We start from the raw sequence: 18,800 nt of genomic DNA, 5'->3' as shown, positions 1-18,800 counted from the left end.
ATGGAGTCCAATTAGCTGGCGATAACATCCTAACATACTTGATGTCGTCCTCATTTGCAAAGATGATGACTCCTCTGGCGTTGCTCGTCTCCATCAGACGCTTGATGATCTTGTCAAACTCACCGTCCGTCGGTTCACGTGGGATCTTCACCGATTGGGCAATACACACCCCACCTGTGACATGCAAATCACCAAACAATAACACAAGGTCTAATCCACAGTGATAAAATAATAATACCACAGTAAGGCAACAGGAGGGACAGGAAGTGACAACCAGACACATTTAAGTCTGACAAACATGCAAAAAAAAAAAACACACTACTGTATGTATATATTTTTTATGTGTATATATATGTTTGATGAAGATGCGTGACATTACCAGCTTCTCTGGAGATCTGCATGAAGGCATCCACTCCGCTCTCACCATAGTTTCCCTCAGAGGCCAGCGTGGACACATAGTTCCAACCGAGGGCTTTGACAATGTCCAGCATGGCCTGAGCCTGGTACGAGTCTGGAGGAACCACTCGAGAGAAGAAGTCGTAGCGGTTGTTGTCGCTCAGTTCCGGAGCAGTCGACGCGTAGCTCACTTGAGGGATCTGAGGGATGACACGTCGTTAAAGTGTTTGGGTATACTTGGGTTTGAAATAAGTAAAACGGACAAAGATGACAGAATAAAAATGGCATGTTCAAAGACCCGCAGTGTCATACTTCCAGGTCATTGAAGTTGCCAGACTACGAAAAGCGCCATTGTGGTTAAAACAGTGTGTGTTTCTGTAAAAGAGTGTTTGGAAGTGACGTATAAGCTATCCACTAACATTTGAGTGATGGACAGTTTACTTTACTAATGTCTACTTTTCATATGTTGTGTTTGTTTATACACTGAGGTCCATTTGTGTTAAGATGTTTAAAAAAAAACTTTTGCATACAGCAAATTATTGCAGTCTGTTTAATTGCAAGTTAACTATAGACAAAATACGATTAATCAGGATTAAATATTTTAAATCGATTGACAGCCCTCGGCAGCCTTTGATTTTTCTGCATGTGGCCCAAGCTGAAAAAGGCTCGATCACCCTTGATTTAAGGTGATGTGCATGAAAAAAAAGAAAAACACACAAACACAACCCAACCACAAACACAACCCAATGTCATTGAAGTTGCCAGACTACAAAAAGCGCCATTGTGGTTAAAACAGTGTGTGTTTCTGTAAAAGAGTTTTTGGAAGTGACGTATAAGCTATCCACTAACATTTGAGTGATGGACAGTTTACCTTACTAATGTCTACTTTTCATATGTTGTGTTTGTTTATACACTGAAGTCCATTTGTGTTAAGATGTTTAAAAAAACCTTTTGCATAAAGCAAATATACATAATTTAAAAACAATCTTTCTTTCACTTATTACAGTCTGTTTAATTGCAAGTTAACTATAGGCAAAATATGATTAATCATAATTAAATATTTTAAATCGATTGACAACCCTGGGCAGTCTTTGATTTTTCTGCATGTGGACCCGAGCTGAAAAAGGCTCGATCACCCTTGATTTAAGGTGATGTGCATGAAAAAAAAAGGAAAACACACAAACACAACCCAACCACAGGTCAAAGTGGGCGGAGCAGACAGGACAAACGACAGACAGAAGATTAAAGTTGTGTAACAGCCAAATGTGTGTCACTGTTCAATCATATGAATAACAATCACATTAGTGTGTGTGTGTGTGTGTGTGTTTGCAAGCATTGACAGATTAGTGTAAGTGACAACTCGGAATAGCAGACTGGTTTATGCGCTCATCATGTTACGTGTCGTACTTCTGCCAAGACCAAACAAAAGAATAAATTATTTCATATTTGACCACCAACACACATGGCAGCAGCATATCATCATTATACTTAATTATTTCTTAATTTAACCATCAGTTTCCCAGTCCATCCCCCCATGTTTCTTTTATGATTGATGTATGACCTTTATCTACTTTATCTCCTAAATGGGCTCACGCACTTATACACACACACACAGAGTTATTAAAAGCATTAAAAGCAGCAGTCAAGCAGACACAAATTGCTTAAAATATTAATCCAGCATGCAGACAGGCAGCTTGTGTGTGTTCCGGTAAAAATGGTAAATGAGTTCACAGGTTCCAGTGGCGTTTTGTGTCATTTTTGTGTAATAATGAATAATAGTACATAAAAAACCTCTCTGAATTCACTAATATACATATTTTTCATGATAGAATATTACATATTTTTCATGATAGAATATCCCCTCTAAATTGAAAATGTTACACTTATGTACACTAGTCTTTGGTTCTGTTTCTTGGCATCTTCGCATGAGTTGGTGTCTCATGTGTAAAGTTGGTCAACATTAGGACAAATTGGATGTCTTCCCAAATCAAAACTCCATTTCCTTCAAGATTGGTGATGGCTTGATTTCCAATACACCATCAGAGGTTCTCCTATTTCTATGTAGAGCAGGAATGCTGGTGGAAAACAAGATGCCTGGATTAGCCTGCTGCTGTGTTTAATATAACTGTTTGTAACCTCTGATGCGCAGTCCAGTCCTGCACAGTCCAGAACTATGCATTTAAAGGCAATGAGAAGCATTCATTTGATTGGTTAAGATTATACTCTCTCCTCCCTTTTTGTCATTTGCGCCGGTAGGCAGGACGGGGGCGTGGGTGCGCCAAGCTGCGCCTAATTGTGTTGCTCAAGAAAATTGGCATGCACTGGCCACACCCCGTTGGCGCAGCGTAGGTGCAAAAGAAGATTTGTGAACCAAGAACACAAAATCACGTTGTGGGTTACCTCAAAGAGACGCAGTATGTTGGCCACCATGATGGACACAGAGCTGGCTGAGGCGCCAACAACCGCCACCACACGCTCTGGTTTTCGGATGACTGGCGGTTCTCCGTTGGAGCAGCGGATGTCAGACGTGTCCTTCTGGATCAGGGCCTGGACGAAGGTCAGGGACTGTTCCAGGGCATACGTGTCCCTGGAGCATGTGTCCAGGATGCGGGCACCCAAGGTGATGTTGGGCAACAAGTCGGGGTCGCTGTTGATTTGGTCCAAAGCGTACAACATGGCTTCCATGCGGTGGATACCCTTCTCCTTCTTGAGCTCACCGCAGGGCAGACCATGGGGTCCGCGGGCGTGGATGGGAAACAGGCCACCCAGGGTGATGTCTCCCGGGATTTTGATGGAGTGTGGGTGGAAGTGTTGATGAGAGGCCATCACCTTCAGCACCTCTTCATCTGACCACAAGCAGATGGACATGAGGAGGCGGAGCCACCAGAGCCGGGTGGCAATGTGATGCTGGTGCCCCAAGAACAAAATGAAGAAAAGGGGGAGGAGGAAGGGTGGGGCGGAGACAGATGATATCATTCTGATCAGATGTTCACTTGGCGATCTTCATCCTGCTTTTGGTGCCTGAAACAAATCAATCAGTGATGACAACTTTACAAATTTGACACTTCCAAAAACCAAAATGTTGTACTTTTAAGATATTTTTTTTAATCTGCATCTTAGCATTGGGATACAGCTGACGCAGCAAATATTTGTAATCCCTAATAATATATCACATTAACACTGAATACATTTTATTTTATAATATGTTGGGATTACCTCCCCACTCATTCTGTTCAGGGTCATGGAGAGCTGGAGCCTATCCCAGATGACCCACTCTGGACTGTCACCACTCAGTCACAGGACTAATACTGTGTAGGCAGCCATTCAGTCACATTCACACCTAAAGTATGGACAACTGAGTTTGTCTTTGGGCTGTGGGAGGAACCCACAAGCACAAACTCCACAAAAAGGTCTGAGCTGAGACTGGAACCATCGCATTGCATTATTAAATTCATAATCATCAGAGCTACAATGCAAGTATCCATTGATGGATTCATTATCCAGAGTAAATGAACAATAACAATAATCATCATCAAAAGTACACCCTTAAAGTAAATTAATGAGGAATGAGAAACTTACCGCAGGAAGTGCCTCCTCCCAGGTGGAGGAGGGGGTGCTCACATCCTGACTTCCCAGCTGTGATGTTCTGGTGCAGTTCTGCCCATTGAACGAATGTGAAAACTTCTCCACCTCTGCTTGACACTCCAATCAGCACGACTGCGCTTGCGCCCAGAGCACGCTTTCAGAAAGGCGTAGTAATGCGCTAACAGTGACCCCTAGTGGTAAGTAATGGTTCTTCATGCTCAGCAGTTCAATGACACAACTTCGTCCACTTATTTGTTCTAATGTCTCACTACGCAAAATGTATTTTAAAACTACTTGTTTGACACACTAATGAGTATTACTTACCAAATATATTTTAAAGGCTTGCGAGTCTTTTTTTTATATAAAAAAAGAGTACAATACACTATTTTAGAATTGTATGATAGTAAAGGTTTTGGTGCCTCGCTTCGTGTTGTTTTTAAATGTCTACATGAACCAGGGGTTGCATTCAGAAAATGGGGCGGGAAATGGCCCCGTGACACTTGGGCAACCGTGCTAATGTTAGCTAAACTTACTTGGATGTGTATGGACAAGACCATGAAGCAATGTTGTCCATTTTGTCTTTGTTCCATCATGTTCAGCAGTCCGTGTAATATCAACACTACTAACTTTCCGTCAACACCCTTGTCGGAAGCAAAAGATACAGTCTGTGCTTTTTAAATGTGATGATAATCTATGACTAGGGGAAACTCAATTTGTAGTAATAAGGTGTTATTTTCATGGGAAAATAACTAAAAGTTAAGCTAGCCCAACTTGGTTCATTCACTTCCTGGTGTTCATCGAAATTAGTCGCTGCTTGTCTAGCCACGGCCCTCTTTTGTCATTGCAAACCACGCCCATTACAGGTGGAGAAGCGGCGCGGTGCATCATGGTAAAAAAAAAAACTTCGCCGACTAAGGACGATCACTTTGGGGTTTTTTTTTTCTTTTTGGAATTTTTGAACTACAAAGCCACCAATACACCGCGTCGTAAGGTTCTAACTTATTTAAACAGAAGCCCTTCATTATCTACTAGATTGACATTTTGAATTCTTCCGGTTTGGAAATCTATTGGCGCGTATCTTCCGCGGACGGACGCGGCGCGTGCGCAAACTGATGGAGGACTCGCACGCGAATTGATCCGAGACCACCACGAGCGGAGAGTGACGTCATTATGGACAAGGGAGAGAAGTTCGGTCCAAGACAGGTGAGTAGAGTGACGTCACTGCTGGTCCAACTGGTTTGTCTGGATGAGGGACATTTATGGAAGAAAAAAACGTAGTTAATAGTTTAGCACACTCTGTGTTACCATGTCAACCTCCTCCAAACTTCACCAGGATTTGGACTTGGACACCACCCTTCAGTTCCTTCCCGCCCCCAACGCCAAAAAGTTAGAGAAGAAGCATGGACGCAGAAGACTATGGATTGGTGTTGGTTTTGTGATGGCGGCAGTCGCTCTGAGTCTACTGACTGGACTACTCGTGTGGCGTTTACATCGTGAGTTGATGTTTTTGATGTGTGTGTTTGAAGGCGTGGCTCATACACAAACGACCCTCATAAGGGACACGCCCATATCCCAAAATATACTATGTTTTTGTTGCACAGTGCACAGCAACGACCCGGTGCCACGCATCTACGTGGGCTCCATGGAGATCAAGCAGAACTTCCTGTCGGTGTATGAGGACTCCAGCAGCATTCAGTTCTCTGAGTTATCTTCTCAGGTTAGCAAGCAGGTGAGTGGCAGGTTGGAACATGATGTTTGAATGAGTTAGCATTCGCTAATGCTAACATTTTGTCTTACAGCTACAAAGCATGTACTCCAAAAACGTAGTTCTGGTCAAATACTACAAACGCTCGTCCGTGGATGCCTTCAGGTAGGTCACATGACTTGAACAAGAGTGCACGCTGGTACGGTGGTACAGTGTACAATTAGCATCCGCTTCAGATGAAATGGCATGTTTCTCTCGCTCCAGCGATGGAGGCGGAGACTCGGTGATGGCGTACTACCAGTCGGAATTTGACATCCCCGCCCCTCAACTGGCTTCTGTCGATGTCGCAATGAAATCGCTGCAAACACCGGCGGAAAGTCAACAAAGTCGACAAGGAAGAGTGATGGTGAAACCTGCCGATGTTCTCGACGTCAACAGTGTTGTAACGCGAGGTTGGATCGTATTTTGACTTTATAAAAAGCATGAAATAACCACAAAATTAATAATAATAATAATATTTGTGTGTGCAGCTATCGATCCACGGATGACATCATCGTCCATACTTGGTGAGAAAGTTTCCTGTGACAGTTGATTGACAGCCAGTAATGAGATAACGCTCAACCACGCCATGCTCATTTTTCCAGTCAAGAAGTCTTTTAACGTGCACGTCCAAGATGGCGGAATCGTTCAGTCACCGGGTTTTCCCGATTCCCCGTACCCGTCCAGCATCTACCTGCAGTGGCGCATGCGCGCGGACCCCGATCACCGTGTCCGACTGGACTTCGATACGCTCATCTTGGAGGACAACTGTCAGAATGATTTTGTCAAGATCTATGACTCGCTGGCGCCCATGGAGCATGCTGCCATTACCGAGTTAGACCCTCCACGTAATTCTTAAGCCACCGCGCACGCTAAACCATTACGTCAACAAAATTTGTTTATCTGCAGATATTGTGGTTTTCCTCACCATTCGCTGTCGTTTGTGTCATCTGGGAACGTCATGTTGTTGACACTGGTCACCAACATGGAGAAGAACTTCCCGGGCTTCAGGGCCAACTACTCGCAGGTCTCTCTAGCGCCACCAGGTGGGTATATGACACTTGAATGTGTTTTTTTTATCATATTACCCGTATGGATGACCTCCCGACAGGTTGTGGAGGGTCTCTAAGCGGTGACATCGGCTTCTTCTCCTCGCCGTTCTTCCCATCCAGCTACCCTCCTCAGACCACGTGTGTGTGGAACATTCAGGCCAGTAACTACTCTTCCTAGAGTTCATTCCAGGGAAAAAACATCTTTAACCCTTAGATGCACGAGTGACTGGACCCTACACTCTTCCATAAGTGGGTCAAAAATGACCAATACTAGAATCAATGCGTTTTTATGACAATTTTGCTATTTTGGTTAGGAATAATCACTTGTATGATATTTAGTATTATATTTAGGTTAATTTATTCCCGACAGCCAAAGTTGATAAGAATCAAAGGTTCCTATTGGATTCCATAGAAAATGCATGCGGTCATTTGACCCACTTATGGAAGGTTGGGATAGTAACACAAAAACTAACATTTCTTAAAATGTATAAAAGGTAAGTTAAAAATGTGAATGGCATGATATCAAAAACATGTTTTTTGAGGAACACCTGGAATATGAAATGATAAAAAAAATTTAATTACAGAGATATTTCAAGAAAACAACCTGACCAGGTCATTTTTGACCCACTTATGGACGGTTGCAGTAGTAACACAAAAACTAAAATTTCTTAAAATGTATAAAAGGTACGTTAAAAATGTGAATGGCTTGATATCAAAAACATGTTTTTTGAGGAATACCTAAAATATGAAATAATGAAAAAATTTTCATTACAAAGATATTTCAAGAAAACAACCTGACCGGGTCATTTTTGACCCACTTTTGGAAGGTTGCGGTAGTAACACAAAAACTAAAATTTCTTAAAATTTATAAAAGGTAAGTTAAAAATGTGAATGGCGTGATATCAAAAACATGTTTTTTGAGGAATACCTGGAATATGAAATGATAAAAAAAAATTAATTACAAAGATATTTCAAGAAAACAACCTGACCGGGTCATTTTTGACCCACTTATGGAAGGTTGGGGTAGTAACACAAAAACTAAAATTTCTTAAAATGTATAAAAGGTAAGTTAAAAATGTGAATGGCATGATATCAAAAACATGTTTTTTGAGGAATACCTGGAATATGAAATTATAAAAAATTTTTGACCCACTTATGCATCTAAGGGTTAACAGCTTAAACGTTCAATTTATCAGGAGAGAATCTCGTCCATGTGCATTTCAAATACGATTTTGTCGTTTGTCAGGTGTCACATGACAAGCTGGTCAAAGTCGAATTCAGAAAGTTCTACGTCGGAAATGACTCCAGCGACTGCTCACAAGATTACGTGGAGGTCAACGGTCGGAGGTTGTTTGGCCGCGTCATGTCTGCATGTATAGACGACACAAAGCTTCACGCTAGACTTCAATGCCCACTTCCTGTCTCTACGTGACAGACTGTGTGGGACAAAAGCGGAAAGCACGGTGGTGGCGAGCAGAAGCAATGCGATGACGGTCAAGTTTAACTCCGACTCGTCCTACGTCAACCGTGGTTTCATCGCAGATTACGAGGCGTTTATCCCAAGTGACCGTGAGACAATTTCTAAGCTAACGTTTTCGCTTGTGCTCTCGCACCTGTGTGAGCGTCTTGTGTTGTGTCTTCAAACAGCGTGTCCGGGACGCTTCCGCTGCACCAACGAATTGTGCGTCGATTTGAGTCTGCGATGCGACGGCGTTGATGACTGCGGAGACAGCAGTGACGAAGACGACTGCAGTGAGTTTTTTTATTTAATTTCAATTGAAGTCCTCGTCCGTGCTGACGTTGTCACATGTCTCAGCATGCGAGGCGTCCCACATGAGGTGTGAAAATGGCCGCTGTAAGGCCAAATTCTGGGCGTGTGATGGCATTAACGACTGTGGAGACAACTCGGATGAGCGCAACTGCGGTGAAGGAAGTTTTCCACAATATTTTTTCACGTGGTTGAGAATTTAAGTGATCTCAACTTTGTGTTCTTTGGCAGGCGCCTGCAGTACCGGCGAATTTCGCTGTAGGAACGGTCGATGCGTCGCATCGGCGATGGTATGTGATGGAAAGTTCGACTGCACAGACGGTTCGGATGAGTCCAAATGTGAAAAATGTAAGGATGCTATTCTTCAAAATGGCCGATCTTGATTACACGTTATAGCTGTCAAATTACGTCAAAACAACTTGCCTTTGTGCTTTCACGCAGCCGTCGCCATGACAACGTGTTCGGAGTTAAGCTTCCGTTGCAAAGACGGAGGCTGTGTCAACAAAGTCAACCCCGAGTGCGATGATAAGGCTGACTGCGAGGATGCGTCGGACGAGGAATCGTGTCGTATGTCCAGCTGGTGCACACACACAATAACACACACACACACAATAACACACACACACACACAGTCGTCATGTCAACTTGTGTTTCTAGAGTGTGGCTCGCGGCCATACCGTAGCTCCCGTATTGTTGGCGGTCAAGTGTCGCGGGAGGCTGAGTGGCCGTGGCAGGTCAGCCTCCATGTTGGGACCAAAGGTCACGTGTGTGGAGCTTCTTTGTTGAGCCCCCGCTGGCTACTGACCGCCGCCCACTGCGTCCAGGACAAGGGTCCAATCAGGTACCATCACAATGACGGCCACGTGACAACTTATCAATCAACACGACAAGTTAAAATGACATTGCAATGGTATAAAAAATACTGTCAGCAGCTAACCTTGACTTCCTGTGTGGCAGGTACACTCAAGCCGACCAATGGGAAGCCTTCCTGGGGCAGCACACGCAAAGTAGCACCAACGAGTGGACAGTGAGGAGGAAGGTGAAGCGGATCGTTGTCCACAGCCACTTTGACCCGTTCACTTTTGACAACGATGTGGCGTTGATGGAGCTCGACTCGGACGTCCCGCTCAACCAACACATCTGGCCCATCTGCCTACCTTCACCGACGCATCAATTTCCCTCGGGTCACCGCGCGTGGATCACCGGGTGGGGCGCCACCAGAGAGGGAGGTGGGTAAATATTCACAGTATTCAAAGTATTACAGTATTCACTCCGCATTTTGACGGCGTCCTTGTCACCTGACAGGTGTAGCAGTGAGTGTCTTGCACAAGGCTGAAGTCCGCATCATCAATAGCTCTGTGTGCAACAGTCTGATGAAGAATGAGGTCACGGACGGAATGTTGTGTGCTGGCGTCCTCAAAGGCGGTGTGGACGCCTGCCAGGTAATTACGCCGTGACTAGAAGGCAGCTGATGTCTCCATGGAGAACAACTATCTTGTGATAGTGGTGTGTCGGTCATGAACGAACTGGTCAAAATAACTAGTTCTTTTTTGTGAACGGAATGAACGAGGTTTTTTTGATTGGCTGGAGAGTCAGTTGACCGTTCCTTTTGCAGGGCGGGACTATCTACATGCTTGCCTGTCTTATCCTATCATCACGCCTCTGTGGGTGGGTGGGGTTAGCTGACTGAAAGACCGAGAGATTGACCGACGCCGTTCATTCATGACCGACAGTTGAGTCGGAACGACCGAGATCACAGCCTAATGACCAATTGACCGAAATGAACGGATATTTTTACTGAATCAACCGCATCACTGAAATGAACGGTTTTGCACACCGCTACATTTCTGACTCTTTTAGGGAGACTCCGGGGGTCCGCTGTCTGTCACCAGCCAGAGTGGGCGGGTCTTTCTAGCCGGCGTGGTGAGCTGGGGGGACGGCTGCGCTCGCAGGAACAAACCCGGCGTCTACGCACGAGTCACCAAATACCGACGATGGATCAAGGAGCACAGCGGCGTGTAGCAGCAAACAGGAGGCGGCCATAAATGGTCCAAAGAGATACAGATGCGCCTCCCTTCAGAGACTCTGCCTCTGCCAAATACATGGATTTGTGTTACCATGGCAACACTGTCAAGGACCAGCAACTATGGTGGACACAGAAGCAGACTTTTAAACTTTAAGGGGTGTGGCATCACACCGTCTGGTCATGTTATCATCATACAGATGATAACTGAGGTGCAGCAGGTTTTATTCCATATCTTTAAAAATATTTGTATATTATTATTATTATTATTATTATATGTGTGAAGTGACAGTCGGTGACCTCCTGCCCAAACATAAGAATCTGAAGCAGCGCTGAGAATAAATACAAACTTTTAATATTTGGTGGTGTAAATATATTGCAAGTACTACACGAGAAGACGCTGGAAGAATATTGAATAATCCCATCATGCATTGCGCTATATTGCAGAGAGCTTTGGTGTCATTAACAGAAGCAGCAGAGAAAACAGAATCCGAGTTCAGTTGAGGAGCAAAACAGCATCACATTAGACATGTTTCAAAATAAAAACGTTTCCCTTCTTTGTGCTGATGAAAGAAAAAGTTCAACATAAATCGTCACAGTCGCCGGGTACAAATTCTGTTTTCTCCGCTTTTCTCCACAGCAAATAAAAATGTAAACTCAGCCGATGTCACTACATTCAACAGTCACATGATGAAAGTTGGCTCTCCCACGTTACGTCACTAACAATAAAATCGTCTTATTTTTCTTCTTCAGTTTGAAATGACTTCAGCACCGATATAACATGAGTGACTTCCTGAAGCTTTAAAAATCATATAAATAATCACATGAAAAATACAAACAATAAACACCGCCAGCTGATGCGTGAGTGTCGGACATTCTGCAAGCTGATTGGACCGTTTATGCAGTTGACTTATTGGTGTGTGATCGCTCATCAGATGCCTTTTAGCCAGTTTCTTAAGGGGACCCCCCCTTTATGACCAATGCTTGATGGCTTATGTAACTGGACATAAGTATGGTGATTATTTACAGTAATAAACATAAATGTTGCTCTACAGTCGTATGCAAAAACACATTGCTTCAGCTGATTGGTTGGCCGTTCCCTTTTACCGTGATGATCAATGACACCAACACTATAATGACACTCAGAGCGGATGTTCATAAAAATGGAAGACCTGTTGCCATGGAAACAATGCCCCGTCCTCTGATTGGTCATTGACTATTGCGTGTGCATGCAAAACATTTTGCCACCTGGACACTTGACAGCGATGATGTCAGAAGAGGAGACTCCGCCTCCTGCTCAGACTGTTTACTGAAGAAAAAAAAAAAAACAGTGTAATTTTCTTAATAAAATATCACTTTTTAATTAAAAGTACAACTTCTACTACTTCTGAATGACTAGAAAACTATTTGTACAGTGGAACCCGGAAGTTGGACTGCCTGTAGTTGTGACTTAAAAGGTATTTTTGAATATTATTTGGCATTGTTGTCCTACATTTGTGCATATTTTCATTATGGTTCTAATTGTTTCATATATTTCCAGGTTCACACTGCCATGCTTTTGTTTAAAGCGTACTTTGCCCTGAAAAGGAAGTTTATGATGCTGTTGTTGACATAGACTGACGCATTTTTTTAATAAAAATTACCTCTTTGGGTCTAAAATCGACATTAAGCGGGTTCCCGTTTAAAGAATAAGTCTAAATTATGTGTCCTACCTTGATCGGATGTTCTCAGTTTTTCTGGTTCCAGTTGAATTTCAGCCAACGTGAAAATGGACGTGGCTGAAATAAAGATCAGAGTGAGACATCCTCTCTGGAGGTGTACGATTATGGTGTGCACTTACTGTCAGGAAGTGTGCGCACTCTGCTTCCAAGGTTTCTGAAGTAACAGTGACTCATGGCCTCGTCAGCTGAAGTTCTTTTCTTTCCTACAAACTACACACAAATATTAGAAGACAGAATAAATAAATATGCTAATATACTTTTATTCTGAAGGGATATGTGCTCACTGACCTGCAGGAACTTTGACAACAGCTGGACGCCGTCACTACTGAGCCTGAGCGCACGAAACACAATAGAAGTGGCAATGTGTACACGGACACGGAGTCATGTGGTTGTTGTGTGGGAGGAGTTACCTGGGTGTGTGATCGCTCAGGTTCTCAGGCGGGTATTGAGGATAGTTTGCTGCCGCAAATTCCTCATTGGAACTGATTCCAGGCCAGCTCTCTTCAGTTGGCGTTCCTACACACGCAAACACACACGATTTTGAATGTGCTGTTATGTACCAGGTAGTATTCTACACTGGGTGTACTCTCTAGGTGTCAGTAACATTACATTGATGACAATAGCCACCAGGAAGTACGCTGTCAAGGCTAATGTTATGTCTTAAAATGTCTTAACTTTTTATATCTGACTGCTGTGCCCCGCCCCGCTTTTACTCATGTTTTAACTGTGTATTAACGAATGAATGCTGTATTTTGGTGTGTCTTCTATTCTGTTTATTTACTTTATTCAACTTCATTTTTCTGTAAAGTGTCTTTGAGTATCTTGAAAAGCGCTACACAAATAAAATGTATTATTATTATTATTATTATTCATGTGTAAGTCTATCTATTTATGTCTGAGATGGCTTATTTTGGATACTACTATAATCAGTATTACATGTAAACAGGGCTTGAATAATTGCAGCTATTAATAGCTATTATAGCAGCTAATTGGGATCTGTTTGTGTGGTAAAAGTGAAGACAAGAGATTAGGTTCTGACCCAACAACTTAAAAATGAAGTGAAGCTCCTCCTCCACTGTGGAACCAGGAAATAACGGTCGACCTGTTGTCATCTCATACAAGATACAGCCCACACCCCTGCACACACACACACACACACACACATAAACACAGGTGAGGTGAGAACAAATTTGAGTTCTATGGTAATAAAATGTTGCTGCACCGACCACATGTCAATGTGCGTGGAGTAATCAGTGCTGCCAAGCAGGATGTCTGGTGGGCGGTACCAAAGTGTTACCACCTCATTCGAGTACGTCTTGGTCGGAATCGACTTGGCCCGGGCCAGACCTACAACACCAACAACAACAACTAGAATCACATTGGACACACACCACAAAAAGAAAGACTAGAACCGCATAAAGTCTCACCAAAGTCGGCAAGTTTAAGCTCTCCTCGCTCGTTGATGAGAAGATTTTGGGGTTTGAGGTCTCGATGGAGAACTTTCCTGCGATGACAGTAGGATAAACCTCGCAGTAACTGGAACAGGAAAAGCTGGGAACGAGGACAACATCATGTCAATAAATGCGGAGATAGCAGTCACCACATGAGAGGCGGGAGAGGAAGAGTGACGCACTTTGACATTGTGTACATGAATGACGTTGCCACAGTCGTCCAGGTACTGTTTCAAATCTTTGTCCTAAAACACACAAATAAAAGTTAGTTTTTGAAGAAAAAAAAAAAGAACTGTAATGCAGTTGAACCTGTAGATTTTATTAGTTTCACAGAATAGCAATAGAACCATGTCTTTATGTACTTTAACCCTCCTCTTGTGTTGGGGTCGGCACCGACCCGTTTTACATTTTAATGCATAAAAAGAATCACATAACATTTGTTTATTGCTTCAAGGCTTTTTGACTTTGTCAGGAAACTCTATTTCAACAAAATAAAACAAAAAAATCATTTTTACTACATTTTAAAATGGTCTGGTTGAAATTATGACCACTGTATTGTTAGGGTCGGTTTCAACCCAGTTATAATAATATGACTATAAAGCAATATTTTGAGCCAAAACTGAAATCATAAGTGTACAATTAGACAACACAATGACAACCAGACCCTCTTCTCATCATGTAAGCTTCAGGGCATTCTCATTTTCACCGCTTTCCAGTATACCAGCAGAAAAAAACACATCACATTTTCAATTTTGATCATGGAAAGAATGGCAACAAGTACAGTGAACCAAGATCTGGACCTGTTCTGCTTTTTGATTTCACTTTATACTAAAGTTCTGTTGTTGAAAACAATAACTTTTTCTACCTTTTCTTGACATTAATATACATGGGTCAAAATTCACCCCAGCACCATAGATCAGAGGTAGGGAACCTATGGCTCGGGAGCCAGGTAGGGCTCTTTTGATGACACTATCTGGCTCTCAAGCATTTCTTACCACAATAAAAATGTATTTTTGCTAACATTTTAAAGTAAACATCACAGAAATCACTGTTAAAAATAATATTAAAAATCAAAACTTTCTTATGCATTTTAATTCGTCCATCTATTTTCTACTGCAATACGGCCGACCATATCCATCTTTCCTGATGATATTTTCCAAGTCAAACACCAAAACTTGATTATTACTGGGTAATGCTGTAGTCTACCTCGGTCATTGAGATGTCAAAAAAAACAAATGTAAATGTAAATGTAAACTTTCCTCCTTTAGTCAAATAGCTAAAGCTGCAGAACCAAGCCTTCTGGTGAAGATGGCCAAAAGAATGAAATACGTGTACTGAATACGGTTCAAAACTATGCAGCAGCAGAAGTTGCATTAATGGCAGCAAGTATTTGATTTATTATTAGACACTGCGCTGCTCACGAAAGTATGCTGGCCACACCCCCTTGGCGTGGGGTAGTGTGCCTGGTCTACATAATTAGAGCCCATTATATCTAAAACTGTTGGTCTTACATAAAAAATGCACACATTTATTGCATTCAAAATGTATATGGCTCTCACAGATACACATTTTAAAATATCTGGCCTTCATGGCTCTCTTAGCCAAAAAGGTTCCCGACCCCTGCCATAGATGTTTCTTTAGTGATTAATACTAAAATAAGAAAATAAATAAAATTAATTGATTTAAGAGATATGTTCTATAGCTCTCAGTAATAACCAGGTAACAAAAGAACCTTCAATTTATTAATATGATTCTTTTGAGGTTCATTTTACCATTTTTGGAAATTGAAATCGAGGAGTATAGTGACAAAAAATGCCCACACCAAAAGTATTAAAAGCAACATTTTCATGGATGAGGAAGCCTAAGAAGGTAACCAAGACATGAGAAGCAAATTTGATGGTAACTTATTGTTTTTAGTGTATTTTATAGCTGATTTAATACATGGGTCAAAACCGACCCGTTAACATAAGAGATGATACCAGAAAGCTAACACAAGAGGAAGGTTAATATTTAGTTTATTAATATAATAAAATGAAAAATCTGTAGGATTTAGCATTCTGAGATTATAACCGTCATATACTGTAGCTGCAAAATTCCAACCGCAAAGTAGCAAGGGACGACTGTACACAGTCAACTTGTTCATGTGTGTGTGTGTGTGTGTCTCACCAGGTATTCAAAGACCAGTGTGAGGGACTTCTGTGTGTGTATGATGTCATGAAGTGTCACTATGTTGGCATGTTTCAGGTCCTTCAGCAGAGACACTGATGAAGACAAACAAAGATACGTCACATATTTAAAACACCCACGACACACACGCTGAACCCCTGAGGCACCTTCTCTGATTGCTGTACACGGAGCTCCTTCTTCATGCTCCAGACGAATTTCCTTCAAAGCCACCAAGTTGTCTGTCAGCTTACTACGACCTTTGTATACTGTCGCATAGGTACCCTGGCCAGGACACACACACATACAGGTGAGACAGACAGCCAGACAGGTAATAGACAGATAAATGAGAAACAGGGTCCCAACCTCTCCCAGTTTGTCCAGTTTGACATACGTCTCAAGTTTGCCAAATCCGATCTCTGACTGCACACACAAGATTCCATATTAGCCACTGAGAAAATATCATCATTAACATTGTACCATCACAGTTACTATCTGATTCCCACACCCCCACCCACAATAGACATACCAAAGAGACTCTGCGTAGTCGCCTGCTAATTGGCTGTTCAAACAAAGCTGGACCAATCACATTGCACTTCTCCAGGTAACCGTCTGGAAGACGAATGTCCGCTGGCAAGGATAAACGTTTGTTGATGTCCTGAAAGACATACAAAGATATTGTCACGAGGGTCGCGGGGGTGCTGGAGCCTATCCCAGCTGTCTTCGGGTAAGACACCCTGGACTGGTGGCCAGCCAATCACAGGGCACATATAGACAAACAACCATTCACACTCACATTCATACCTATGGACAATTTGGAGTCGCTAATGAACCTAGCATGTTTTTGGAATGTGGGAGGAAACCGGAGTACCCGGAGAAAACCCACGCATGCATGGGGGAGAACATGGCCGAGAGTGGAATTGAACCCTGGTCTCCTAGCTGTGAGGTCTGCGCGCTAAGCACTCGACCACCGTGCCGCCTGTCACAGTACATTCATTCATTCATTTTCTACCGCTTTTTCCTCACGAGGGTTGCGGGGGTGCTGGAGCCTATCCCAGCTGTCTTTGGGTGAGAGGCGGGGTACACCCTGGACTGGTGGCCAGCCAATCACAGGGCACATATAGACAAACAACCATTCACACTCACATTCATACCTATGGACAATTTGGAGTCGCCAATTAACCTAGCATGTTTTTGGAGAACATAGCCTGTGCCCGTGCCGCCTGTCACAGTACATAATATACTAATATTTAGCTAGTGTGTGCAAGCACGCACCTCAGTGGAGATCTTCTTGGTCCTCAGCCGAACTCGAACTGGACTTTGGACATCATCCGAGGAGGACGTGGGCTCGTTTTCGCCGTCTGAGCTCATCTTGACGTCCTCATGGACGATCTCTGCCGGGACACAGAAGATGTTGTGGAACAAGGTGCATGACAACGTTGATGTACTTGAGTCCTACCAAGTCTGCTGCTGTGGTTCAAGTATGAGCTCAGACTGCGTCCCAGACCACGAGGTCTACGACTGTAAGACTGGAAAAGAGACTGAACCGATGAAGATGATCCTCGAATTTTTACTCCCCCTGATGAAGGTCGATGTCCGCCTGTCTCTGTCAGTAGGAACATCCAATCAGGGAAGAGAAATAGTCTATTTTATTCGAATGGCGCCAATTCAAAGCACTTTACTAATAGAAGTAAATAGCATTAGCAATAGCAATCACAATAGCAATCACAAGTCCAGTATTACCTGAGTCGCTATGTGATGTCATTTCCTGGTGGTCACTCAGCGTCCTATCTCCTGCACCGGCCCCTCCCCTCCCCAAGGTGAGAGAGAGTTGACGCTTGATCTTCCTCATCCTCTCCATGAGGGGGGGGCGTGAAGCTGAGGGGGGCGGGCCAGCCAGTGTGGAAAGCACACCTGAAGAGGTACACAAGTCACACACACGAAAATGGGGCTGCGGTCATCAATATCAGCTCATCTGTTACCATGGTAACCTGACACATTAGTACGACTTGATTGCTGTTGTAGAGTTTAGTATGGGGGGTAGGCTGTCTATATGTTGCTTCTGACAACACTGATATTAATTAATATTAATTAATTCTACCGCTTTTCCTTACTCGGGTCGTGGGGGGTTGCTGGAGCCTATCCCAGCTGTCTTCGCGCGAGAGGCGGTCCCCAGCCAATCACAGGGCACATATAGACAAACAATATTGTGGGAGAATATAGCTAACCAGAACCAATGCTAATAGCTGACTGAAAACTACTAACAAGCTAATAAGAGCTGACAGCTAACACTTAACATACGAACAGCTGACAGCTAAAAACTAACATGCTGTGCCAGGTTATGACGTCATGACGTGAGAGTAACGTCCACACGTTCTTTCTGAGCTTGTTGTAGACAGCAATTAGCAAGTCCTACTGATTATCTTAAGGCATATCTTAATCTTAATTCCGGCCGTGACTATGTTTTGGGGATGGGGGGCGGGAGCCGTCTATTTGCTGCACATCGTGTGTTCTTAACAGAGGCGGAGGAAGAGCCGTTCGGCGAATGTCTTTGATAGCCCTCTTCGAGGCGGTTCCGGTATCAAACGTGAACACGGCGATGGTTACTCACCGAGAGGCTTCGCCCCCGTGTCACCTGGCTTATCTTTGGATCGGTTCAGCGTGATAGTGTGGAGGATTCTTGTCGCTCCCAGTAGTCTGCCGCCATATTGCTTCTCAGCACATCAGTGACGTCACAACACGCCCCACCTCCCCGCCTGCATCTTTTCAAAGTAACGTTTTTATAAAGATGACAAATACGCAGCTTCACTGCTAACATATCCACTATTCAACAAACTTATTGTGAAAAGGATTCGTGATTTTTTTTTTAATACAAATTCATTTTTGTATTTCCGTAC

General features: G+C 43.2%; 3 protein-coding genes across 4 annotated transcripts in view; 1 reads left to right on the top strand and 2 right to left on the bottom strand.

The window, feature by feature from the left end:
* The window catches only part of grm6a (glutamate receptor, metabotropic 6a), a 14,648-nt gene extending 9,530 nt beyond the window's left edge, over positions 1–5,118 (bottom strand). Inside the window, exons 1-4 of one of the 2 annotated variants that reach the window (XM_058083261.1) lie at positions 3,976–5,118; positions 2,797–3,417; positions 380–596; positions 39–174 (exon numbers count right to left, since the gene is read on the bottom strand). In XM_058083261.1, the coding sequence (XP_057939244.1) occupies positions 39–174; positions 380–596; positions 2,797–3,372 (929 nt within the window). In that variant the 5' untranslated portion in view covers positions 3,373–3,417; positions 3,976–5,118. The remainder of the gene's footprint in view (positions 1–38; positions 175–379; positions 597–2,796; positions 3,418–3,975) is intronic. The other variant, XM_058083263.1, reaches the window with a different exon arrangement.
* On the top strand, positions 4,829–11,228 carry LOC131136448 (suppressor of tumorigenicity 14 protein homolog). Its single transcript, XM_058083264.1, has 19 exons — positions 4,829–5,184; positions 5,315–5,474; positions 5,583–5,710; positions 5,781–5,851; positions 5,951–6,138; positions 6,217–6,252; positions 6,331–6,559; positions 6,635–6,771; positions 6,837–6,934; positions 8,024–8,124; positions 8,213–8,346; positions 8,425–8,529; positions 8,594–8,701; positions 8,777–8,893; positions 8,987–9,112; positions 9,203–9,386; positions 9,503–9,774; positions 9,851–9,987; positions 10,406–11,228. Exons 1-19 carry the CDS (start codon positions 5,152–5,154, stop codon positions 10,565–10,567), a joined length of 2,526 nt encoding a protein of 841 aa, XP_057939247.1. The 5' UTR covers positions 4,829–5,151; the 3' UTR covers positions 10,568–11,228.
* cdk16 (cyclin dependent kinase 16) lies at positions 10,911–18,664 on the bottom strand. The gene is made up of 17 exons (XM_058083267.1): positions 18,515–18,664; positions 17,647–17,817; positions 17,363–17,509; positions 17,179–17,297; positions 16,433–16,561; positions 16,270–16,326; positions 16,074–16,188; positions 15,907–16,001; positions 13,923–13,985; positions 13,717–13,840; positions 13,516–13,636; positions 13,329–13,426; positions 12,700–12,805; positions 12,578–12,620; positions 12,409–12,499; positions 12,281–12,346; positions 10,911–11,877 (listed from the first exon to the last, which is right to left on the bottom strand). Exons 2-17 carry the CDS (start codon positions 17,762–17,764, stop codon positions 11,840–11,842), a joined length of 1,530 nt encoding a protein of 509 aa, XP_057939250.1. The 5' UTR covers positions 17,765–17,817; positions 18,515–18,664; the 3' UTR covers positions 10,911–11,839.
* Between the last annotated feature and the right edge of the window lie 136 nt (positions 18,665–18,800).

Source organism: Doryrhamphus excisus, chromosome 10 (assembly GCF_030265055.1).
Source record: "Doryrhamphus excisus isolate RoL2022-K1 chromosome 10, RoL_Dexc_1.0, whole genome shotgun sequence".
NCBI lineage: Eukaryota > Metazoa > Chordata > Actinopteri > Syngnathiformes > Syngnathidae > Doryrhamphus > Doryrhamphus excisus.
The sequence above is the reverse complement of the archived record's forward strand: the minus strand, read 5'-3'. Positions and strand labels throughout refer to the sequence as shown.

Bases quoted from the DNA above. Each gene is read 5' to 3' on its own strand.
- LOC131136448 (XM_058083264.1), top strand. From the start codon at position 5,152: ATGGACAAGGGAGAGAAGTTCGGTCCAAGACAG. The intron at 5,711-5,780 runs GTGAGTGGCAGG...TTTGTCTTACAG, and splicing joins CTTCTCAGGTTAGCAAGCAG to CTACAAAGCATGTACTCCAA. The intron at 6,139-6,216 runs GTTGGATCGTAT...TTGTGTGTGCAG, and splicing joins CAACAGTGTTGTAACGCGAG to CTATCGATCCACGGATGACA.
- cdk16 (XM_058083267.1), bottom strand. From the start codon at position 17,764: ATGGAGAGGATGAGGAAGATCAAGCGTCAACTCTCTCTCACCTTGGGG. The intron at 16,562-17,178 runs GTGCGTGCTTGC...TATGTCTTTCAG, and splicing joins CCAAGAAGATCTCCACTGAG to GACATCAACAAACGTTTATC. The intron at 12,806-13,328 runs GTCAGAACCTAA...TTGCGTGTGTAG, and splicing joins CTTCATTTTTAAGTTGTTGG to GAACGCCAACTGAAGAGAGC.